Genomic DNA, 23,501 nt, shown 5'->3' on the forward strand with positions numbered 1-23,501 from the left:
TCGCTTCAAGCTGCACCAGTCAGCGAATGCGTAGGCTTTGCCCCGCAATGACCTCGGGTTAATCGTCTCCTCGCATCATTGGGGATATGCAGCGTTACGCTACTGGCTGATTTTCGGCTCTACTGACAGCCCATTGCCGTTCAACTTTTCTCGCAACTCCGTCCTGTTTCCTTGTCATGCATTCAATCGAAGCAATCTGCGCTACGCCTGCGACTTGACAACCACAAAGATGTCTTCCAGAGCAAGTATAACGAAGAAAGCATGCGACGGCTGTAAGATTCGAAAGATTCGCTGTGGTGGTGGTCAGCCATGCCGGTCCTGCTTCAATGCACGCATCAAGTGTACCTACATCCGGGTCCAGCAACCTCGTGGTCCTCAGAAGCTGCGCGCAACTACCAAGTACCTAATAGACCAAGCCCAACGCGGTATCGAGGTACATGATGCTCTACCCTCGATCCCTCAGAGCGGGGAGATTTTGGAGACCGACCATACCTCGACACCGGTGCAGCGAGAATGCGGTGCAAAATCGGAAAGGTGTGTTAATGATCATGCTCGCGTCGTGCAGCCAGAAAGCCACTTTATTGTGCTTGTTACCGTCTAACACTTCGAGCGACACAGATCTCGCATACCCACCAATGTCCTCGCATCCCCGCTTTATATATACCACGTGCGAATGTATCCAGTCTGGCCGATCGTCGATGTCGAAAGTGTCATGTCCAGTTTGCAACAGGATGTTGAGGAGAATGACCACGAGACATATGCATTAGCAACTGCTGTGGCAGCGGCAACAATCGCTCAGTTAAGGCTAGGGCAAAGTTCTCTCCCTGACAAGTCGATGACTGCGGAAACATTTGCAGCGGAGTGTATGAAGGCCCGCAGATCCTGCGATTACCGATCAAGGCTCAATTTGAACAATGTCCGGACGGCCTTCTTCCTTCATGTATACTTCGAGAACCACCAATCGGGCGCCAGCGAATCACTGTTGTACTTGAGGGAGGCTATTACACTCGCCCAGATGATGTGCCTGCATCGAGAAGTCTCATACGCTGGCCTTCCCTCGGAAGAGCAACAAATGCGTCGCCGTGTGTTATGGCTGTTGTTTGTCACCGAACGGTAAAGAACCCGCTCTTGCTTTGTGTCATTGTCCCTAACGTTCTCATAGCGGCGTCTGCATACTCCACAAACTCCCCGTAGTCTTGAGAACAGATATCTCAACCCCAGAGCTTGATGCGAATGATGAGCCCCAGGTTCTGCCGGCCTTCCTGAAACTGCTCAATCTGTTCCGACTGTTCGAACAGTCAAAAATGTTTGACATCATCGAGGATGATAAGGGAGGCTTTGAGCCACTGTCCAGCGAAGTTCCTAACCTAGACAGCCGTTTTCTTAGGCTACTGCAAGATAATCTGCAGGACGGATCAGCTTTGTTGGACCATATTTCAGACGTGCAGAAGGCAGACCTCTGCGTTACCAGACATTGGATGCGCATGATCTTGTGGAAATTTTCGTCCAAGAAAAGCGCTTATGGGTCTTCTACTTATTGGCCCACTTCTCCATCCTTTCCAATCTTGGTCGCAAAGGAGCTATTGAACATAGTATCGCAACTACCACGAGCGGCCATCGAAGCTCACGGGCTCGGTATGGTATGTTACTTTCAGCAGCCCCAGAGGAATGACCACTGATTAGATCTTCAGGAGTTGAAACTCTATGAAATTGCCAGCTCACTCGCCGATGCCGTAATAGACCTCGCAATGTTGCCACGGGCGCCTTCTTGGGATACCGAAAGCCGCCCCAGCAGTATTTTAGCCCGCTTACACTCCATTCTCTCCACTTTCAGAGGTGGGGGGAACAAGGAGCTAGCTGAGTTACTGTATAGAAAGATGGCAGATGCTCAGGCTAGAAGCGGTCCTGCTTTATCACCTCCAATAAGAGAACCACAACCCTCAGTTAAAAGTAAAATGCTACCTGCAGCTACTACAACTTCTGCGTCAGGTGGAGAGGACCTAACCCATAAACGGGCTACTACTGCAATGGAAGCTGCAGGTCCCATAGCTGACGACATCAGCCCGCTCAATAATTGGTCTACCGCCACCGAGACTCAGCTCCCTACAATGCAGTCTGTGGGCCAAGGGCATATACAAGATAGTCTTAGTCTCGAGCACCATGCGCACAGTGGGTACAACGGTCTTCAGCCACTGGAAGACATGCTATTCCCCGAGTTTGCGGAGTCAACATTTCCACCGCAACTTGAATCTTCTCAAAGCGTCTATGACCCCTCTTTGGGCAACTTGCTACCATACTCGCTACCTCTGGAGGGTGCGAGAAGTACACCCATGAGTTTCGCCTCCTTGTCGCCTGCTTTACCCTCTGGCTCCGTTGAAATGCTGATAAACGACTTCATCTCGCAAATTCCGGAGGGTCAGTACACACCTGAACTCAACTTTTCAAGCAATGACTTCCCAGATGCAGTCTTGTCTGGCGAAGGATTTCTGCTTTCTTAGTAAAAATATTCCCGATCAATCTATGAGCACCTTTCTGAATATACCCATTTGCTGTTGAAAGCGAATTCAGTCATATATTGCCCAGAGGAACCAATTACCAAGTCCAGATTATCATTACCAACATGTCTGATTATAATACATTCGTCTCATCAGTATTTGAAGCGGAAGTCTAGCCGCTTATTTCCTTCCTTTTCTCGTTCTTCCCTGTCAGATTGGTACAAAACCCGCTCCTCGGGAGACATGACTTGCCATTTTCTCTCCTTTTGTCTGTTCAAATGCCGCAAAAATTCACGTTGGGCGACAAACACCGCCAAGGAGAGCACGCAAAGCGCAATCAGCACCTTGTTTCCAGTGTAATAATACGGCGAATCACTCGTCCGATAGATCTCTGTTCAACAATCAGTCACCTTGCCAATATCTCAACCGGGCCAAAACACTCACGCGAAGAAATAATCGACCCAATCTGCACAATCACATTATACGTCGCCGCCGTAATCGCTCTCTTCTTCACATCGAACGTATTCTCGGAAATCCACGCCGACACAATCGGATGAAAATACGGGTACCCGGAAATCATCGTCGAAACGGCAAACCGCGCCCAGTTATATCCATAATTCGGCAGCGCAACCAAAGCCGCCAGCAGCGGCAGAGACCAGAACTCGCCGAAGAAGCAATGGAACGTCCGCTCGCCAAAGATATCACTGCTTTTGGAAACGGCAAGCATGAGAATGATTTGTAACGCGGCGGACGGGATCGACAGCATGTTTGCGTCGAAAGTGTCAAAGCCGAGACGAGTCAGGGTGAGCGAGAGGTAGGACTGCACGGGACTTTGAGGAATATAGGCTACTAGTCCGATGAAGTAGAGTCCCCACATTGAGGGGTCTTTCCATGCTTCAAAGATGTCGTGTAGTGTGGCGCGCTCGTTGATGTGCGTTAGGCCTTTGGAGGGGTCATCGCGGAGGAGGCGCTGTTGGGGTCAGTCAGATTCCGTTCAATTAAAAAAGTTATGGTTTATGAGCACTTACGTTAATCATGATCACCTCTTCGCGCTCAGAATACCACGGCCGGGGGAACAAGACACTCTTGGTATTCGTTGGGGAACTGGGAAGGTAGAAGAGACTCTATTTGGCTGTTAGCAAATATCTCCTCTCTGTATACCTCAAGATAAAGGACCACATACAACCAACCCAATAACAAACGTAAGCAACCCATCAATCAAAAAAAGCCAGAACCAGCCCGACTTTCCCTCAACGCCGCGCATCTGCAGAATACCAGCAGCCAGAAGGGAGGAAACGATGCGAGCAACCTGAATCACGCATCGTATATTAGCCCTCATTCCACTTCTCTCTCTCTCTCTCTCTCTCTCTCTCTCTCTCTCTCTCTCTCTCTCTCTCTCTTCTCCATCTCCAACACCATTAAATAGTATAGAGGAAAACTTACATTCAACGTCGACCAAAAGAACGCCAATCTCACCGACAACTCCTTCGTCTTATAGAAATAAGTCGCGAAGAGAATCGTACCGGGGATAAACCCTCCCTCGAACGCACCAATAAGGGCTCTCGTCACATAAAATGACGCCCGGCTGGTCATCCACGCCTGCGTCCAGGAGACCAAACTCCAAGCGAGCATCATGACGGGCAGGACGCGCTTGAAGCCGAATCTTTTGATCAGAAGCTGGACGGGGAATTCTGCGGCGAGGAAGCAGACGAGTTGGATTGTTGAGCCCTGTATTTGGGAGAAGGGTAGTCAGTAGGTGGGATGGTGGGAAGGTATGGGGATGGGTATGGGGTTATATACGTTGTTGTAGTCGTCTGTGGTCATGTTTAGGTCTGCTAGGAAGTGATCTGTGAGTGCGTTGGAGAGGTTGCCGCGGTCGAGTTGGAGGCCGAAGAACTGATTTATTTTTCTGTCGTTAGATTTGGTCCAATTGAAGACATATAGGGTTTGGGATGGGGGTATACCATGAAGCAAATCCAGCTTAGAAGCATCAAGTCTGTTTTGAAGACGAGTTTCCTCTCTTCTTGGGGTGTCCATGTTGCTGTTGGATCGAAGCGGTGGTATCCTTCAAAGGAATCGTGGGGTGGAGTGACGCCTGCGAGATGCTCCTGTCCTACTTCGATTGAGGCTTTGGATGATTGGGAGTCTTCGAGTACATCGTGGGCTTTGACAGTGCCCTTGTTGTAGCCCTGCTCGATGTCGTCGGGCATGGTTACTGTTTACCACTGGATGTGGATGATGGGGATGTGGAGAAGAGCAGAGGAATGACACAGGTAGGGCTAGAGGCGAAACGTGGGAGAAAATGCCATGAACTACTTATATACTTATTTCATGGTGTATGCCTTAAAAGGCATGATTTGTTGTATGGAGTATACATACTACGGAGATGGCTGCAGTGCCAATACGATTCGCGATGGCGGAAGACAATGTGGTTATTCTTCCAACCAACCATATCGGGGGTGATTTTACGACTGAATCGATGCCTTTGAGCCAGAAAGAGACTAACCGGATTGCACAAGACGGATCACCGAGCACATCATCGCCTAGGGCGCCCTGATATGCGCAACCTGGCCATATCCCCAGCGGCACCCTGAAGTTCATAGCCAATGACCCTTTAGTTGCTTCGGAGAATCGCCTCGAATAAGATGGGTCCGGTTGAAGTTTTCATACCCATCTTGTTATTGCAGACAGTTGCTGAAGATCCTCGATGCGCTTCCCCGGATGCTGCTCTTTTTGCTGCAAGCTCGGGAGATTGGATGGACTATTCCACTTACGGATAACCTATGTATTTCCCCAGATTTGACACTTTGATAGTTGTTACCATAGAGCAGTCTTGCCTATGCGCAGGGAAGCTGGACAGGCAGCTGGCAAGCCCGTTCATGAGAGCACTGTTCATTCGTCGAAGGGCGATTTTAGCGGCCGGCACTAAAGCGACACAAGCTGGCAGGATGCAAGCCTCCTCCGAAAATTTCGCCGATGCCCCGCCGATAACAGCACCGTTGACTTGTGACTGGCGCTCAGGGATAAGACGAGACCCTTTCACCGTGCTGGATGCGGGGAAATGATTCATGTCACCAGACGGCTAGGAATCAGGGTCGGGTTGTCGTAGAACAGTTTGGAACATGCGAACAAATGACAAAAGCAGTAGATAGCATCATTCCACTCGTGTGCCAGTCGGGTAGAGGTGGAACGATCGACTTTCCATGATTCTCTTCTCTCGCGTTCCCGATACTCGTCACTTATCGAAAGTGGAGATTATTCGTCGGCAGCAGTCGTAATTCTCGCAGAGACCTCGTGTAGTCTGTATACCTGCTAGTATATAGTCACCCGTGAATCCGTCGGAGGCCGCGGAAATAATTGCTCCTAAATTTCATAAGATAGCGCTTTCATTTGCGACAAACATATTGATCACTGTCAATCAAGAAATCACCATGCCGTCAGCCGTCGAGAGTGCCTCAACCTCGACAATCCGCGGAGGACACGAGGAGTCCCGTCCACGGCTTTCAGAGCCCCTACAATACTCCGGATTGTTGGACTCATATACCCAGCAAGATTTGACTCCAGTCATCGGTAGAGAATACAAAGGACTTCAGGTGGCCGATATACTCAAGGCGGAAAACTCCGACCAGATTATCAAAGACCTCGCAGTGACAAGTATGCTTTGCGCTTCCTGAAATTCCGCGGAATATGACATACTGACAATCGGCAGTTTCGAAAAGAGGCGTTGTTTTCCTTCGTGACCAGGATGTCACACCCCAGCAAATGAGAGAATTTGGCGAAAGGCTGACTGTTTTGGCTGGCTGCGTAAGTAATTCTGACGATATCTGATATGGTCAGTGGAATAGACAGCTTATATATCCCTCTACAGCCCGAATCATCTGGGCTCCATGTTCACCCCTTGACGGAAGAAGGCAGCGAACTCGGTGATCAAATCAGTGTTATCAGCAGCGAAAAGCAGAAGAAAGGAGGCGGTCTTACCCACCAGCTCAGCGATACGAGTCGCTTCGCCTCTGTAGGATGGCATACCGATATCAGTTTCGAGCGTGTACCTTCGGACTACGCTATGCTCAAGATCCACACTCTGCCCGAAACCGGAGGAGACACTCTCTGGGCTTCGGGATACGAGATATACGACCGCCTGTCTCCTGAGATGGCTGCCTTCCTAGAGGGTCTGACAGCCACACACGATGCTAGCTTCTTCCATGACGAAGCACGCAGGCTGGGAAATCCCCTACGCAAGGGAATCCGAGGATCACCACTTAATCAAGGTGAAGACCTTAAGGCGGTTCATCCTGTCGTTCGGACTAACCGTGTGTATCAACCATCATCTCCAAAATAGATAAGAGTGCTAATGTGGTTATAGCTGTTACCGGTTGGAAGTCCGTGTATGTGAACAAGGGATTCACTAAACGGATCAATGGGGTAACCAAGGACGAGTCCGATATGCTGCTGCAGTATCTCTTCAATGTGAGTCAGAAACAACCTATTTACCAGCATTTGGTATACTGACGTTCGGCAGCTCGTCACACAAAACCACGACGCGCAGGTTCGCTTCAGGTGGAACAAGAATGACATGGCCATCTGGGATAACAGATCCACCTGGCATTGCGCCACTTATGACTACGCTGAAGCCCGGGCTGGTGACCGGGTCTGCAGTCTGGGTGAAGCGCCGTACTTGGACCTCCAGTCCAAATCCAGGAAGCAGGCGTTGGCAGAGGCTCAAGCTTAAGCCTGAAACCTGGTCTTGTAGGACTTTAGATTCTATTCACGTGGCGGGTACCATAAAATATATAATAATGAGTCTTCCGTTCCTTAGTTCTCATTTGACTGGCTTCGAATTGTGAAGTGGACTAAGGGTATAATAATCGAAAGCGATACCAACAATGGTACCGTCTTCAATGGTATCTCCTTGATTTGTATGACTTGTACTTTTGTGCTCGTTGGCTTTGACGCTAGTTAGAGGATGACTAGGTGTCATCAAGTTCTACGACTATAAAAAGGTCATGTCTTCCGGCTGGACCTGCAAATCAGCTGACCCCCTCCTTCCCGTTGTGGTCTTCTGACGGTCTTACATCTCTTGTGTCTGCAACAGCCTTACTTATCTTCATCGCACCACACATACAACAGCTTTCGTGATGTTTCATATACAGTTACATTTTAAGCAAGGATACCCAGGTCGAATTATAGTACGAGTCATGTCAGACAATTCATGAATATCCAAAGAGTCAAAGTCCAAACGCCAGAGCCCGGTCCCACAATAACCGCCGACTAGGCAGTGCCAGTTAGCCAGCAAACTGTGTATGCCTAACAGTATGAGATAGTGACGAAAAGTCTGAATAGACTCTCAATCGCAAAAAGGCGACAGATACCCGATCTGTCGGATTGAAGTGAAGCGTCATGTGTGGGTGCATTATGCCTGACAAGGTTCAGACATTCTCATATAGTTCCAGCAAACTGCATCATGTTAGACAATGATTATAGATGAGGAACCAGAATCACTCACTGCTATAACCCATATCCTCGCCGAACATAACGTCATGGACATCTTCTCCATCCTTCGTTCCCGAATCCGGGGTATATGTGACTGCTGTCTTGCCCATGGAGAGCGCCATGACGGGAGGTACCTCCTGGAGGTTAATAAACTCAGGCTTGTAGTTCGAATCCTCCGACAGCATGAGCTGATGAGCATTGACTGCTGCGTGATAGCCCATATGCATTGCAGCCCCGCAACGTTTGATTCCTGACCAGGAAACCATATCACCGACGGCAAAATGGGAATCGGCGTTCTGCAGGTTCTTGGGGAATTGCGTGCTACCTAAGGTTAGCTTTGTTTCAATGGTCCTTCTCCGGGGGACCTACGATGGGCGGATCTTGACGTAGCCTTCCTCAGTTAGGGCCTCTTCTGGTAGGTACGACGTTGTGGGAACAGAGTTGGAAACGGCGTTCATGACATGGCCTGCATAGATGGTCCTTCCATCAGCCAGCTCAAGTTTCCAGAGACGTCGCTCTCCCTCGGTCTCGATAGCTGTGATGTCGCGGACTCGTTGTCCAAAAATGAGCTTCACGCCTGCTTCACGCAGAATGGATCCCACACGCTCCTGGAATTCAGCCGGCAAAGGTTCTGCTGAAAGTACACGATCACGAGAGTGGATCAACGTGACATTGCGGTTGGGATGAAGAAGTCTGAGCTCAGTTGCCATTTCAACACCAACAGCGCCTAAGTTTGTCCTCGGTCAGTCATACAATGTTCAAAGTACACGACGAGGGTCAAGCTACATACCCCCTCCGATAACCACAATTCCATCCTGGGCATTGTGGATATCACCTACGTGCTTCTTGGCTTCTTCCACAAACTCATCCCTGCGAAGAGATTTGGGGACGGTTGGGAAGACACGTCGCAGTCCTGAACTAGCAATCAGGAAGTCGTATTTCTCCTTTCGTGTTTCTTTGGTGTGGGCGTCAAGGATACGGGCCACTTTGCTTTGGCAGTCAACGGAGTTCACACTACCGCGCAGAAATCGAATATCCGGGGACCTCAAGGCCGGAATGTCCTCGAACTTTGTCCAGGTCTTCGATGCATAATTTTCAGATGCCAAGGCTCTAGGAGATCCAATTAAGTGATCTACAATAAGGAATACGCATTAGCAATGTGAGCCGCGGAGACTTTGGGGGAGCCAGATCAGTGGTGAGTCTTACAGAAACCGTCACGTTCATCCACGACAGTTATTTGGATGGGAAGCTGTCTCTGCGGCGGCTGTGCATCTGGAGTCGAGTTGAAACGGGCTACTCGACCGCGAGATAGGTCAAGCAACGTCAGGGCTGCGGTCAAGCCACCGTATGAGCCCCCGACGACCAAGACACGGAACTGTCGCGTGAAAGATGCGATGCTTGTAGCAGACGGCATTGTGGAACGCTTGGTGCAGGTGTTACAAGAGCGGAGATTGAGAAGAGGGCAAGGCAGAGCACGCAAAATGTGAGAAGTCAACAGAAAATAAACCAGAGGGAATAAAGTCCGGGAGTAGAGCTGCCTTTAAGCACGGAGACCGCAATAACTCCGGCGAAAGAGGAGGCCACAGGAGCCGAGACCGCGGGACCGGTTCACTAACGGTGGAGCCGATTATATTGGTCAATATCCGCGCTGAGAAAAGGCAGAGAAATTAACTATTTCTATTTCTATCACCGAATGAACCGAAACTCTGGCACAGACTGACGTATATGCCGATTTTGCTGCTCAAGACTCCACCGTTGGGAAAGATGACTGAAAGTGTACGAAGTGTCATTTCCCGCGGCATACCACGGCGTGCCTACTAGTTAGGTAGTCTATTGGGTATATTTCTAGCAAGACCCGTGATCCAGGGTGATCCGGAGGACATGGAATATTCGACACCGGATCGTGTGATTCCGGGCACTGCCAGAAATGGGTCCTCGGCGGCCAATAGGGGCCGCTCTCCACAGGGGGTCATCTTATCAGATGGAACGCCAGCGAGATCGGAACGGAGAATTTGTGAGTTGATAGTCCAGGGAACCCGAAGTTCTACATTTTCAGCTGTGAGAATCATACAGAGAATAGGGTAGGTTTATACAAGTGAGCTTTGCCATAATTTTTTCGGATTCACAGACACTAATGATGTAAAAAGGTGTTTCGTTTTGCGCTGGCATCCCCGGGTCGGAAAACAAAAAAGTTATCTGATCCGCCTCTGCATTCCAGATTGACACACCTGCCGCCATTCTTTCCTAATCTAGAGTAGCGCCGCTCGCCTACTTTCGCAACTCTGGCTGCCCCTCCTTCTTTCTCTCCCAATCAGTTCTCGATAAAGTTATCAGATGGAAGGTGGGTGTCACAGTCATTCCCGAACTCGGAATTTGAAGAGGTGCCACGGGCTCCTTCGAAATTTCAACTCTTGGCTGTGTGCTCGGCGCCTCCCTTGCTTTGTGCATCGGCTTGAGTGTTTGCGCAAGAGGGCAGCAAGAGAAGAGAAATATTCGCCGCCGCTCATTATACTTGGAGAGGGGCAGATTCATACGTTTGGTCACAAGGGTAATACAGGTGGGCTTTATGGATGAATCGATTTCCAATCGCGTCCTATTGACAGTAACCACGTCTGCTTCTGGCTTTACCTTTTGTGCCCAATTCTGGGGTCTCCCTAATCTAGCGCATCTACTAGCTATGAAGATCAAAGAGTAATTCAAGCTAAAAAGGCCATGACCGAGAAAATGCGGGATCATAGAACGCAAACTGTCGATCAGGTAGGCCAGGGCCGCAAGGGCTGGGACTGCCTCGCTGGTCCCACACTCGATCTACAGCCGTAGATACTGCAAATAATATTAAGGAAAGCCAGATTTGCTCGATTTTGAAATAGTTAAGACACTACTAACCCCCAAGCCTATGTACGTCACCGCGCGTTTAATTCAGCCCGACAACTCATGCAATATTCACATTTCACATACTCAAAACCACCTTGACTTATCCCCATTATGACTTACGAACAGCCCGCTAGACCCAGCATCCAAATTTTCAATCACCTGGAGACACTTCCTAACACTCTCCTCGGGCTGGATCTGCCCCTTGAGCTCAGGCTCAACTAGCTGAAACATCTTCAGCAGGAGCTCATTCGCGTGTACCACCCCAGCGGGTTTCTCCCCTGTGTCACCGACTACATTAGCATCTCCCGCTTTACAGTCCAAAGACAAATAAGTCAGAGCAATGGAATTGACTTACCCTCCCACGTGTCAACCCATCCGGGGCTCAAAGCCAACACCTTAATTCCTCTAGGCGCAAGTTCCGCCGCATACTTCGCAACCGTGACATTCAACCCAGCTTTTGCAATAGAATATGCAACACCGCTACTAACACCAGCCTTATTGATAAGGTCTACATCTGCCATGCCGCTAGAGATGTGAACGATTTTCTTCTGCGCTCCTTTCTCGATCAGGGGAAGGAAAGCGTTCGTCGCCCATATACCGCCGTAGATAGCTGTGTTGAGCGACGGGCTGAATATATTCTGAATCGCTTGAGCATCAAATGGCAATTGGCTTGGGGTAGAGGCCATGCTATCCATGTCAACGGCGTTGGAGTTGTGGATGAGCACGTCGAGCTTGCCGTCCGTGATGGCAGCTGCGGCTGTGGCCGCCTCCAGAATGGAGTTTGGGTCCGTGACATCGCCTTTGATGATGTGCACATTGGAGTGCTTGGAGGCGAGATCTGAAATGTCGGCTGATTCAGGGTTTCGCACGATTGCCAGCACTGTATTGGTTGAGTCTGCGGCGAGTTGGCGCACGAATTCGCGGCCAATGCCTTTGGAGGCTCCGGTGATGGCGTATGAGGACATTGCTGATCTTGAATATAAAATGTAATAATAAATAAATCTTAGTAGTATCAAATGAGTAAATTCTGTCTGATGCTATTGCGTTATTCTGTCGCTATACTCGTCGACATTTATATACATTTGGCGGATTACCAACCGTCCCGACCGGACGATCCGATCCCCCGGTCCTACTACTCCTTGTCAGCAAGCGGGAGTAAGCAACCTCATCAACCGGCCGCTCCGTTTCCCCCGTTCCCGACTCCTCACGATGCGACATCATGAGCTCCCCAATCTCCGCAATCAAAAGGAGAGCATGCGTGGCGTGCACCACCGCCAAGGCGAAGTGTACGCCACAGTCTGCCAACCTGTGCCAGCGGTGCGCTCGTCTAGGCAAGTCGTGCACGTACCTTGACCTTCCGCAGACAAAGCGTAAGCAGAGACAGAAGGCTGCACCGAGGTACTCCCTCTATTAAAGACAAATGATACTTACAGTGCTAACCAGTAAGAATGCAGCCGTGTAGAGCTCCTAGAGAAGAAAGTCGACCAGCTCTTGTCCCAGCTGGCTACCTTGACGCAACAGCAGAACGGACAGACATTATCGCCTGATACCTCTACTAATGATAGTCTACCGACTAACAGTAAAGACCTGCACACATCTTCTCATGATTCCTCCTCCCAAGGAAGTTCAACGGACACAGACATAGCCGCGCTGCTAGACGCAGCTAAAGACCCATCCCATGGCCCTAATCCATCAACCAGCTCTGTCCTCGCGGGCCAACCATCACTCGTAGACCGAGGGCTCTTGAGTCCAGCTGAGGCCGAGCGTATGCTCACTTTTTTCAAAGCTGACTTCGCTGCCAAATTCCCGTTTGTTTTGATCCCGCACGGCGAGACAGCCGATCGACTCAGGGTTCAAGAGCCGTTTCTATTCTTGTGTGTCGTCGCTGCGACGATGGGCAGTGCGCACCCTCTGCGCAAGATCGTCGCTGAGGAGATTATGAACCATGTTACCTCGAGGATTGTAGCCCGGTCTGAGAGGAATCTCGAGTTGCTTCGTGGATTGTTGGTTCATTGTGCGTGGTACACGTATCCTGCTGAGAAGTATCATCCAAGGCTGTTGCTGTTGATTCAGCTTTGTGTTGCGATTGTGCATGATTTGGGGTTGCATAGGAGGGATGGGTTGGGTGTGGATGAGCAGAGGGCGCTGTTGGGGACGTATTGGTTGTCTGTTGGGTGAGTGACTGCTTGCCCTATACGCGATTTCATGCTAATTGTATATTGATAGGTTCTGTGGCACACTGGGTAGACCTATTACCATGAAGCATGATAGTCAAATTGACGTATGCCTCAAGAGTCTAGCATCATCTACTACCACTACCACCGAGTATCCATCAGACCGCTGGATCGCACCATTCATCCATCTACAGTCATTCATGGCAACGATGGACGAAGTCTACGCTTCGATGCCACCAACCGGCGGAAGTGCCCTCGTGCAAGTCACGCGCGGCTCTCTACAGCGACAATTCGACAACCTACGGACATCCATAGAGAAAGACCTCCCAAGCTGCCCTCCATTAACAGGTACCTAATACCACCCACTACCACTCCCCCATAGTCATTCATGAAAAATAACCAAACCTCTAGCAACCGCCCTCACCACCGAACTCAAATACACCGAAATGCGACTCGACGACCCATCCCTCCGCGAAGACCTCTGGACCACAGACCCCGCCACGACCATCATCCGAACAACCATGCTGATGATTCTCATCCAACGAAGCAAGGAACTCATCCAGATGGTCGCGAACCTCCCCGTATCAGAGATCCCCCAATTAACCGTCATAACGAACGCCCGTATCTGCGCCGCAGTGGGATACATCCCCACTGCTGTTTTGGCACTTCTCAATCTTATAAAGCACACTTCTTCTTCTTCTTCCTCAACACCGTACCAAGACCAAATCCAAATCCAAACCATAATTACCACAGCAGACTACCCCAACCTGGTCACTTCGCTAGCCACAGCACTAGAAACCAAGCTCCAACATGAACAGGGGAAACCGATATTATCCGCCACAGACAAAGAGATGGACGTGGTAGGGAGTCTTTGTTCGAAGATGCGGTTGTTGGCGCGGTGTTATCCTTATCAGGTTAGGGGGTTGGTGATGGGACGAGATACATTAAGGGTGGAGGATACTACGTCGTTGTCCACGGCGACTACTTGTACGGATCATCAGCTGGATGTTAGTAGGGGTGAGGTTGATGGTGAGATGGTATCCCAGGACTGGATGCCTGATAATAATGATGGTAATAGTATGTATGACGATGTGGAGGGTATGTTTAATGTGGATGATATTCAGTGGGATGCGCTATTGAGGGATTTTACGACGGGGTTTGGGTAGTTGGGAAGTTACTGTGGTTAAGTTACTTAGTTACTTGGTCGATCATGATCGAGCTCTATGTACTTTGGTAATTGGTATCTTGTGAGCTTTCAGTTGCTGGGATTTTCTTTGTTCCCGCGGGTGGAATCGGATCTTCCGGTGCGGGTGGGTTTTCTGGTGAAAGATCGCGTGATGGTTCTTTACTTAGAAAGTATATAGGTAGGGTTTCGATGATAACCGGTCATGCTTATGGCTGGTTTATAACCTGCAGTGCTTGTAAAAGATTCGGGTGCTGGGTAGAATACACTAGCTGATACATGCAAGTGACGAATTGGGGGATGAGAAGCAAAATGCTATTTATCAGACTACTCTATCTATTGAATCAGGCATTCAACCAAGGCAGACCGTGTTCGAATCAGCGCTCAATTGCAAAGCAGCAGGTTTCCCGGCGAAGATACTATGTCTCCAAAATGACACTTCCCGGATGCGAGTAGAACCAGTTCTTTCTGTAACGGGGGATAGTAATCAATGACAAAAAAAAATCCATCCAATGAGAACAGCCGACCAAGAGCGTACGTTTTGCATTTCAGGAATTCATAATCCCAGCAGACAGGGAGTAAGGGCATAACACAGGACAGCATAACGGATAGATAGCGATATCGATAATATCGTATAACAGCGGTAGGTAGTCCAGGAAACGCCCGCGACTTCCGGAACGATAATGATTATAATCCGTCTCAAAGAGTCAGGCCTCTCCTCACCACCATTGTCATAAACTGAACACATGTACACTGTATTTGAAGAAGGCAGCGGCAGATTGGAACTAGTAGTGCCCTACTGCACATCCATGCCCCGCTGCAGCGACGATTCCAGATCGTTGTGGTGGCCACCGCCTGCGGCGAGCGCTTCCTGGGGCTTCGGTTCCTCCGTCTTCCATCCGCCTTGTTGGTTGTCGGGGATGGGCACGTTGGTCTGCTGGGCAATCTGCTGCTGCTGCGCGGCGGCCTGCGCCTGCGACTGCTGCCGGACCAGAGCCCGGAAGCGCACTACCTCATCGTAGATCATGTGGCGCATCTCCTGCACGTCCTCGACCACCTCGAAATGGAAGTCGAAGGTTGTCGGGCAGGTGGGCTCATCCGAGGCGTCGTGCCAGATGTGCAAGTAAGGATGCTCAAGGGCCTCCTCAACCGAGATACGCGACGTCGGGTCGAACGCAAGCATGCGATCGAGCAGGTCGAGAGCATCGGGGTTGGCGTTGGGGAACAGGCGCTGGAAGGGGATCTTGGGCATGAACGGCAAGTTGCGAACGTACTCCTGAGCACGAGGTGAGCCGATGCGGCTCAGAGTCTCCTCGTTAGGAGTACCCAGATAGTGGAGAATCTGGTTAAGCTGGTCGACATAGTCACGGCCCTTGAAGAAGGGCCGGCCACCCAGCAGCTCGGCCAGAATGCAACCCACGGACCAAACATCGACTGGGCATTGATCAGCTACAGCGTCGGGGTATGGGGGTTATCAGGGACACATACTGGCTTTCGTGTAGCTCTGGAAGCTCAGCATGATTTCCGGCGCACGGTACCATCTTGTGGCGACATATTCCGTCATGTATCCTGCATTCTCCTCCGGGTCGATAGAGAAACCACGGGCCAAACCGAAATCGCAAATCTTCAGCTCGCAATCCGCGTTGACGAGAAGGTTTCCGGGCTTCAAATCACGATGCAGAACGTTGGCCGAATGGATGTATTTGAGACCGCAGAGGATTTGGTAAATGAAGGATTGGAAATGGGCGTCGGTGAGGGGTTGTCCGGAGCGAATGATAGCGGCCAAATCGCATTCCATCAATTCTAATAAAATATGAAGTTAGCAGCAGGAAATGAAACCCGTAGGTACAGAAAGAAGCCTCACCCTCGTACAGGTACGTCTCGTTGAAGTTGTCCGGGCGGGGAATGTCCATGTCATACAAGCAAGTGATCTAAGCCATCTTCACGTCAGCCTCGAGGCTCGGAGCAATCACCGGAAGGAGTGAAAGGATAACGCACGTTACGGTGACCTCTGAAGTGCTGGAGCAGCTTGATCTCTCTCAGAGCGCGCTTGGCGAGAATCTTCTTGCTGAAAACGTTGGTGACCTTCTTGATGGCGACACCCTCACCGGTGTGAGCATTTGTCGCGGCGCTGATATTGTTAGAACAATGAGATCCATCGAAACGATAGCGAATGCTCTAGGATGAGTGACTCCATCGGAGAATATCAAACCTACCAAACAATGCCGTATGCGCCCTGACCCAGCTCCTTGGTGACATTGTAGCGCTCATCGACGATAAAGTCCTGGTTGAAGACCTTGAAGATCTTGCGACCCTGCAAGTCGGCCATGATAAACACGCGTACAAAGTAGAAGAACACAAACAAGAAAGATAGTAAAAGAAAAAAGGAAGCGAGACGAGGGAAGGCGGGGGAAGTAAAGGGGAAGTTATGGAGGCCGAATGGGGAGAGTCGATGAGGTAGGGAGAGAGTTGTTCCGATGGATGGCACCAGGTGGGGTAGTGACTGAGTTAAGTCACTTAATTGTAGCAAAAAAAGTAGGCGCTGGGCTGGCCCGGCGGTGCGTTTTTGACTCTCTTTTCTTTTCCCTGGTGGATTTAGGCGTCTCTCTCTGTCTCTCTCAGAGAAAATTCCCTCCGGCTTTGGTTGCTTTTTCCCTTTTTTTTTTTTTTTTTTTCTCTTTGTCACTTTTTCTCCAGACAAGCTCGGCGGGTTGAAAGTACAGAACCAGTCAATCAATTCACCAGGAATGGCGTCTGTCAGGCCGTCGTCTGGGTCAAGCGCCCCGCCAATGTCCGGGAGGGTCTGGATTTACTCTGAAACAGGAGAAGCTGGAATTGCGGGATCAGCAGAGACACGGCAAGACAGACTCGAAGAATGTTAACAGGCTGAAGCTGAAAAAGAAGAAAACGAGAGACTAATACCCACCACCGACAGGAGAAATCAACAGAACATGGGAGATGGAGTTCGTTGAAAGTGACGAGGTGTGACGGGCAACGCACATTGCTTTCTGATTGGACCCTGCGAAGCGCGCAGCTTGCAGCAATTGAGGGGAACCATTCATAGTCGGAGATGTAGGAGGAGTTGCAGCCCATAGGAAGACAGCAATGCAACTAATTAGCGAGCATTGGTCTCCATAACGGCGTCGCGAGGGTGCAAATGCAGGAGCCTCTACGGAATACTTCATACAACAAGGTGGGTTCATTCAACGGGTCCATCGCGATCTGCTCCGATGATCTGGTGCCTGAGGCACTTTACATCTTCCCTTCCAAAAAGATAGTCTTCATCATCACATATTCTGGGAGAATAATCTGTATACGGTATCTTACATATGTATCTGTGTGTATCTCTACGTCTATGAGTATCTTATCAAACAGTCATCCTATGCAGCATGGTTCCAAACCACCTCCAACACCTCCACCTCCTCAGGTGTCACCTCATGCACATAAACCTGCTTCACTCGATCCTTCTCCTGCACTACATCTCTCATCCGAAAGGAAATCTTCTTTTCATCCTTGCGGCGTAGTGGTCCCAGACTGTAAGTAAACGGATTCGGACCAGTATACTGGCTAGCATTCCAGGTCTGCTCCATGGCCAAGGGATCGTCTGACACGGTCGAATACTTGATCACGGAAAACCCGTTGACAAGATACCACTCATCTTGTAAGAGCCACCTGTGGAGCAAGCACTCCTCGCCACAGATGCTGGACGCCTTGCTGAGAGCCGCCATATCAGCCTGGAACCAAGACTTCCAATGATGCACCGAGAGAGGCTGAGCCCGCCCAGCCTCGTAAAATCCTGACGCATCTCCCCGGAGATCCAGCTGGAAAAGATCTCGCTCCCAGGAGAGCTTAGTATTCGTGTGCTTATAGATGCACTGCGAGAGCATGTGGTCACCACCCCCTTTGAACACGTAACATTCATCGAACCACGGCTGGAGTTGCTCGAGAAGCGGAATAGATAGGAAGATCCCTGCACCACCATATGCCATGTAGCCACTACTGTACATCTGCTGCAAATCCTCCGTCACAGCACCGACATACTGAGGCATTGAGGCATCATAGGTGGCCAACCGATCCACCAGCCGGGTCATTGACGGGAAGAACGTATCATCATCCATCATAACCACCCACTGGGTGGACTTATCCTTGTGCTTGTACAAGTACTGCACCAGATAGAAGTATCGATCCAAGCGCTCATTATCTTCCTCGACGATGGTAAGCCGAATTCCCAGCGCCTGCGCCCGTCTCTCAGCCTCCTTCTTTTGTCCTCCACTATCCACCACAGCCAAGATCTGCGCATTGGTTCCCGCAGCCCAATGCGCAAACGCATCCAGGGAGTCAATCAAGCGATCAATCGATGTAGATAGGCCGAATATGATATGAGATGCGTCCGGGGGTGCACTGGGCTGAGGCCCCTCGATGGTCACGGTGGCAGTACATTTTTCCGGCGACAGAGTCTCTCGATGGGCTTCGGTGTCTAGGTGTACGGTGCGAAACTTCGGAAAGCGCGTGCTAAGAGTATCCGCATAACCAGTGAAGTTTTCCGTAGGTGTCACGGCTATCTCGAGCCTAGCATATTGTACTGTGGCGGTACTGGAGTATTGTCGGAGAAGATCGAGATCCACAAAGCAAGGATTGGTGTCATCGGGAGAAGCTAGGGAAGGACTGGACTCGAGATTGGGAATTGGAGCAACATAGCTAGGTCTGGAGTAGAAGAATAGTATGAAGCCTGCGGAGAAAAAGGCCGTGGCGATGATTAGTGCCGACGCCCTTGATTGGCGCCATGACCGACGGTGCAACGGCGGAGCCATCATGGATCAGTCATGACGGTGATGCGATTGAGTCTTCCCGTACGCGAGATTGTGTGCACCACAAGGATCATCCTCACCCCGGTCAGAAAGGGCGTGATTCGGTCCTCAAGGAGTGGAAGTTGAATTGGGAAGAAGTAAAACGTGGTACATTAAGTCCGAGCAGTCTGGCTCGCGTTTCGGGAATGGACGGTCGGACATCCGAAACGCAATCGGCGGCCAGCCCTTGGGGCCAAACTTTACCCCTTTTCTTAGGAGATGAATCGCTTCTTAAATGAAATAATTCATGGATTGAGGCTCAGTTAACAATCAATAGCTAGCTCTAACGCCCTTGCAATTCTAAACAATATCCTCTGCCGCCATATACGTGAACTTTTACCCCAAAGGCTATACTCAATCACCGTGGAAGAAACACAGCATCACGCAGCGCTCGCTTCGTCTTAATCTCCGGGTCTAATCTCTCATCACTGCCGACATCGCCTCTTATGCGATCTAGTATCTAAGTCATGGTATATTGACACGTAGATCTCGTAGCACGTAATTCAGAACCCGCGATGCAAACGATCAGATGCAAGAAAAATGATGTTTCGCTTAGAGAGCGTTGACCAGTCTCCGCTCCTTTCTCAGGACCCGGAGCTTCTCGCGGACCTCGTCGAGAGGGATCATCACGCCCTGTTTCTGGGTGGCAGGGTCATCACGGTTACGGATGTTGACCGTACGGCTCTCCTTTTCGGAAGCGCCAACAACTATTTCATATTGTCAGCGCAGGTCCACGAAAAGCAGGATTCAGATGTCACTTACCGAAGATGAAGTTGTATTGCTGAAGCTGTCCAGTACGGATCTTCTTCTGCATGGTGTTGCCGCTGAGGTCGATGTCCACGTTCAGCTTATCGCCGCGGAGAATCGTCTGCAACTCCTCAACGTAGTCGTTGACAGCAGGCATGACAGGCACGATCAGGATCTGACGAGGGCTGATCCAGAAAGGCCACTTGCCACCGAAGTGCTCGATCAAAATTCCAAGGAAACGCTCAAAACTGCCGATGATAGCACGGTGGATAACGACCGGGCGAGCACGGCCAGGACCAGGCTCGTTGGGCTTGGCCTCACCCTCCTTAGCGGCATCAGCAGAAGCCTTCTCGTTGCTCATGTACTCGAGCTTGAAGTTAATGGGAGCCTGGTAATCAAGCTGGATGGTGGCACACTGGAACTCTCGCTTGAGGGCGTCAGCGATGGTAATATCGATCTTCGGACCGTAGAAGGCACCATCACCCTCATCGATGGTCCAGTCATTGCCCTTGAACTTGGTCATGGCCGCCTTGAGCTGCTCCTCTGCGTAGTTCCAGGTCTCGAGCTCACCCAGATACTTCTCGGGCCGGGTGGAGAGCTTCAGCTTGAAGGTGAAGCCGAAAAGGCCGTAGATGGACTGCAGGAAGTCGAACAGACCCTCGATTTCAGACGTGATCTTTACAGTGTTAGCTCCGGATTATTCAACAGGATGCGAGCCCGATCGTGAAAACTCACCTGGTCTTGAGTACAGAAGATGTGGGTGTCATCCTGCTGAAACTTGCGAACACGAGTGAGACCGCTCAGGGCTCCAGATGCCTCGTTTCTGTGCAGGACACCAAAGTCCGCAATTCTCAGGGGAAGCTCTCTGTAACTTCTCTCGCGGTGGCCGAAGAGCACAAAGTGACCGGGGCAGTTCATAGGCTTCAGAGCCCACTCCCTCTTCTCGACATCAAGCTTGAACATGTCATCCTTGTAGTGGGCCCAGTGACCAGACGTCTTCCAAATGCCGACATCATACATGTTGGGGGTCTGAACCTCCTGGTAGCCGCGCTTACGGTACTCGGAGCGCAAAAGGGATTGGAGAGCGTTGAAGATCTTGGTACCGTTGGGGAGAAGGAAAGGGCATCCTGGAGAAACCTCGTCGAAGAAGAACAGCTCTTGTTCCTTACCCAGCTTAACGTGGTTGCGCTTCTCAGCCTCCTCCAAGAACTTCAGGTGCTCTGACATCTGCTTCTTATCGGGGAAAGCAACACCGCGGATACGCTGCAGAGAGTCGTTGGACTGGTCACCGAGGAAGTAGGCGGAAGAGTTCTTTGAGGTGTCAGCCATATATTTACGAGGCATCGATTCATTATGATACACACCTGCATGATCTTGAAGGTCTTGACCTTGCCGGTGCTCTGGATATGGGGACCTCTGCACAGATCGACCAAGGTACCACACCGGTAGACAGTGCTCTTCTCTCCGGTGACGAGCTTGTCGATGTAGTGCAGCTTGTACTTGCTGTACGCGAACATCTTCTTGAGGTTCTCCTTCGTAACCTCCAGTCTATCGAAACTCTGCTTCTCCTTGAAGATGCGGTTGGCGTGGCGGTCCAACAACGGCCAATCGGTCTCTCTGACGACGCGGCTATTTCACTATCAGTATAGCTCTTCCGCATTATCTCACCCACACTTACTTTTCCGGCATGGCCATGTCATAGAAGAAACCCTGGGGCGTGGGAGGACCGTGGGACAGAAGACATCCATATTCGCATTCACAAGCCTCACCCAGACAGTGAGCGCTAGAGTGCCAGAAAACCTCCCTACCCTCGGGGTGATCGAAGGGGACATAAGAAACGGTGCAATCTCCCTCGAGCGGGCGGCTCAGATCCCACAGTTCCTTTCCAACCCTCGCGAGAACAACATTGGCGCTCAACTCTTTGGGTACGTTCTTCAGAAGCTGTGCGGGGGTGGTCTCCCAGGCGTTTGCGGTGACATCGATAGAGTTTCCGTCGCCAAGCTCGAGGTTGACCTTGATTTCCGGGTGGGGCTTGTTCTTGAGTTCCTCGAGGTATTGTTGCCAGAGTTCTTCGAAGAAGTTGTTACGTTCGACAATGAAATCGGGGAGCCCGTCACCTGGCGCATTCGAAGGTTAAAAGAGGGGTTTGGGAAGCGTATGGCGGGGCAGGCAGTGGCTCACCAGCAGGTTTGGCGTCGGCCGCCGGCCTGACGGGAAGGTCCTTTGCGCCTTCGGAAGACATTTTGTATCCAGAAACGTCTGAAGAACGACCTGGGAGTATTAGACCTGGGAAGAGGGGCAGGGCCAGCAACGATGTCTGACTCACTATCTCTTAAGGAATCGGACGATCATGAAACGCAAATCGACAGTGAGGGACCGAAGGCGGTGAGCCACGTGACAGAAAACTGCCCTTGCGGCTAGCGACACTTTACCGTTTCGAGCTTCCCACCATTTGAAAACTTCTCCGGACTCCGAGATCCAGGTCGACCGCATCAACAGCAATTAAACATGTCTTTCCGTGGAGGCCGTGGCGGTTTCGGTGGCCGTGGAGGTGAGCTCAAGCAACATTAGAGGTCGATCGCAGTGCTGGGTATGAGCTAACGAAAATTTCGTCGGATAGGTCGCGGAGGTTTCCAGCAACCTCTCGGTCCCCCTGCCCAAGTTCTGGGTAATTATACGCCAAAATGCGATTGGAGTGTTTGGGACTAACGCGGAGTAATTAGAGATGGGAACTGTCATGCATTCTTGCGAAGGCGAGATGGTTTGCGAATCCATCAACCCCAAGATTCCTTACTTCAACGCCCCCATCTACCTCGAGAACAAGGTATGCTCGACTCAGATACTCTCCGCAAATCGCGATGCGCTAACGCAATTTTTCAATAGACCCCTATCGGTAAGGTCGATGAAGTCCTGGGCCCCATCAACCAGGTCTACTTCACCATCAAGCCCCAGGAAGGAATTGTCGCGACCTCCTTCAAGCCTGGTGACAAGGTCTACATTGGTGGCGACAAGCTCCTTCCCTTGGAGAAGTATGTTGCATGCTGTTGTTGATCATGATTAAAACATGACTAACTTTGCAAAACTAGGTTCCTTCCTAAGCCCAAGCCCGCTCCCGGTATGATATCGCTCGCTTCGCGCAACAATACTATGTGCTTGATTCTAACCAGAATACAGGTGCTGCCAAGCCCAAGAGAGCTGGCGGTGGTGCCAGAGGCGGTCCCATGCGCGGTGGCCGTGGTGGTGGCCGTGGTGCCCCCATGCGTGGTGGTCGCGGCGGCGCTCCCAGAGGACGTGGTGGTCCCCGGGGTGGTGGCTTCCGTGGTGGTGGCGGTGGTGGTTTCGGCGGTGGTTTCTCGAGGGGTGGTGGCAGAGGAGGACCTCGTGGTGGAGGCTTCCGCGGACGGTAGACAGTCTCTGTCTTGCCTGGTAGTACTGTCTTCTTACGGCGTTATGGGAAACGGGAGCTTTTACAGGAATTTATTTGTCTCTATATTCTTGTGCATCCTAGGAAAAATTTGCTGCTTCTCTGTACGCAGAGGCTGTCGTGAATCTCAGCCATCCAATTCATGTATTGCTACGATCGATTATGCGGAATATTGTTCTTTCATTATTTGGTTCTGGTCTTCGAAGAAGCCATAAAATGCCTATGACTGGATGGCAAATGTGGCGCAGTAAACTTTTTCAGCGACGG

The 23,501-nt window shown here is 50.7% G+C and overlaps 10 protein-coding genes across 10 annotated transcripts; 4 read left to right on the forward strand and 6 right to left on the reverse strand.

Annotated features, from left to right (window-relative positions):
* The first annotated feature begins 140 nt into the window (after positions 1–140).
* Positions 141–2,700, forward strand: BO87DRAFT_145016 (Zn(II)2Cys6 transcription factor). Its single transcript, XM_025618139.1, has 4 exons — positions 141–534; positions 619–1,113; positions 1,163–1,640; positions 1,692–2,700. Exons 1-4 carry the CDS (start codon positions 230–232, stop codon positions 2,496–2,498), a joined length of 2,085 nt encoding a protein of 694 aa, XP_025476279.1. The 5' UTR covers positions 141–229; the 3' UTR covers positions 2,499–2,700.
* BO87DRAFT_316404 (putative MFS transporter) lies at positions 2,648–4,705 on the reverse strand (the record flags this gene model as incomplete). Its single annotated transcript, XM_025619730.1, has 7 exons — positions 2,648–2,884; positions 2,923–3,465; positions 3,524–3,619; positions 3,679–3,804; positions 3,939–4,223; positions 4,296–4,391; positions 4,460–4,705. The coding sequence occupies 7 exons, from the start codon at positions 4,703–4,705 to the stop codon at positions 2,648–2,650; spliced, it is 1,629 nt and encodes a 542-aa protein (XP_025476280.1).
* Positions 4,706–5,822: 1,117 nt separating this feature from the next.
* On the forward strand, positions 5,823–7,276 carry BO87DRAFT_379468 (TauD/TfdA dioxygenase family protein). Its single transcript, XM_025624043.1, has 5 exons — positions 5,823–6,149; positions 6,205–6,299; positions 6,364–6,805; positions 6,859–6,962; positions 7,015–7,276. The coding sequence occupies exons 1-5, from the start codon at positions 5,927–5,929 to the stop codon at positions 7,222–7,224; spliced, it is 1,074 nt and encodes a 357-aa protein (XP_025476281.1). The 5' UTR covers positions 5,823–5,926; the 3' UTR covers positions 7,225–7,276.
* A 316-nt stretch (positions 7,277–7,592) lies between these two features.
* On the reverse strand, positions 7,593–9,468 carry BO87DRAFT_461922 (putative pyridine nucleotide-disulfide oxidoreductase AMID-like). The gene is made up of 5 exons (XM_025629134.1): positions 9,192–9,468; positions 8,776–9,117; positions 8,355–8,712; positions 7,999–8,306; positions 7,593–7,949 (listed from the first exon to the last, which is right to left on the reverse strand). The coding sequence occupies exons 1-5, from the start codon at positions 9,397–9,399 to the stop codon at positions 7,906–7,908; spliced, it is 1,260 nt and encodes a 419-aa protein (XP_025476282.1). The 5' UTR covers positions 9,400–9,468; the 3' UTR covers positions 7,593–7,905.
* A 1,406-nt stretch (positions 9,469–10,874) lies between these two features.
* BO87DRAFT_379472 (SDR family oxidoreductase) lies at positions 10,875–11,880 on the reverse strand. Its single transcript, XM_025624044.1, has 2 exons — positions 11,215–11,880; positions 10,875–11,137 (listed from the first exon to the last, which is right to left on the reverse strand). Exons 1-2 carry the CDS (start codon positions 11,822–11,824, stop codon positions 10,944–10,946), a joined length of 804 nt encoding a protein of 267 aa, XP_025476283.1. The 5' UTR covers positions 11,825–11,880; the 3' UTR covers positions 10,875–10,943.
* A 198-nt stretch (positions 11,881–12,078) lies between these two features.
* Positions 12,079–14,199, forward strand: BO87DRAFT_316321 (uncharacterized protein; the record flags this gene model as incomplete). The annotated part of the gene is made up of 5 exons (XM_025619729.1): positions 12,079–12,257; positions 12,314–13,033; positions 13,086–13,381; positions 13,445–13,893; positions 13,948–14,199. The coding sequence occupies 5 exons, from the start codon at positions 12,079–12,081 to the stop codon at positions 14,197–14,199; spliced, it is 1,896 nt and encodes a 631-aa protein (XP_025476284.1).
* A 716-nt stretch (positions 14,200–14,915) lies between these two features.
* Positions 14,916–16,785, reverse strand: mpkA (mitogen-activated serine/threonine-protein kinase SLT2). Its single transcript, XM_025618140.1, has 5 exons — positions 16,433–16,785; positions 16,215–16,347; positions 16,081–16,147; positions 15,705–16,019; positions 14,916–15,650 (listed from the first exon to the last, which is right to left on the reverse strand). Exons 1-5 carry the CDS (start codon positions 16,543–16,545, stop codon positions 15,013–15,015), a joined length of 1,266 nt encoding a protein of 421 aa, XP_025476285.1. The 5' UTR covers positions 16,546–16,785; the 3' UTR covers positions 14,916–15,012.
* Positions 16,786–17,493: 708 nt separating this feature from the next.
* BO87DRAFT_379474 (glycosyltransferase family 31 protein) lies at positions 17,494–19,134 on the reverse strand. Its single transcript, XM_025624045.1, has one exon. It carries the CDS (start codon positions 19,028–19,030, stop codon positions 17,597–17,599), a length of 1,434 nt encoding a protein of 477 aa, XP_025476286.1. The 5' UTR covers positions 19,031–19,134; the 3' UTR covers positions 17,494–17,596.
* A 160-nt stretch (positions 19,135–19,294) lies between these two features.
* On the reverse strand, positions 19,295–22,130 carry BO87DRAFT_379475 (threonine--tRNA ligase THS1). The gene is made up of 6 exons (XM_025624046.1): positions 21,992–22,130; positions 21,489–21,927; positions 21,175–21,439; positions 20,546–21,121; positions 19,826–20,486; positions 19,295–19,770 (listed from the first exon to the last, which is right to left on the reverse strand). The coding sequence occupies exons 1-6, from the start codon at positions 22,050–22,052 to the stop codon at positions 19,616–19,618; spliced, it is 2,157 nt and encodes a 718-aa protein (XP_025476287.1). The 5' UTR covers positions 22,053–22,130; the 3' UTR covers positions 19,295–19,615.
* Positions 22,131–22,256: 126 nt separating this feature from the next.
* Positions 22,257–23,420, forward strand: BO87DRAFT_379476 (H/ACA ribonucleoprotein complex subunit GAR1/NAF1). The gene is made up of 6 exons (XM_025624047.1): positions 22,257–22,361; positions 22,431–22,478; positions 22,534–22,634; positions 22,694–22,839; positions 22,897–22,925; positions 22,985–23,420. The coding sequence occupies exons 1-6, from the start codon at positions 22,319–22,321 to the stop codon at positions 23,215–23,217; spliced, it is 600 nt and encodes a 199-aa protein (XP_025476288.1). The 5' UTR covers positions 22,257–22,318; the 3' UTR covers positions 23,218–23,420.
* The last annotated feature ends 81 nt before the right edge of the window (positions 23,421–23,501 follow it).

Source organism: Aspergillus neoniger, assembly GCF_003184625.1.
Source record: "Aspergillus neoniger CBS 115656 unplaced genomic scaffold BO87scaffold_33, whole genome shotgun sequence".
In the NCBI taxonomy this organism is placed as follows: domain Eukaryota; kingdom Fungi; phylum Ascomycota; class Eurotiomycetes; order Eurotiales; family Aspergillaceae; genus Aspergillus; species Aspergillus neoniger.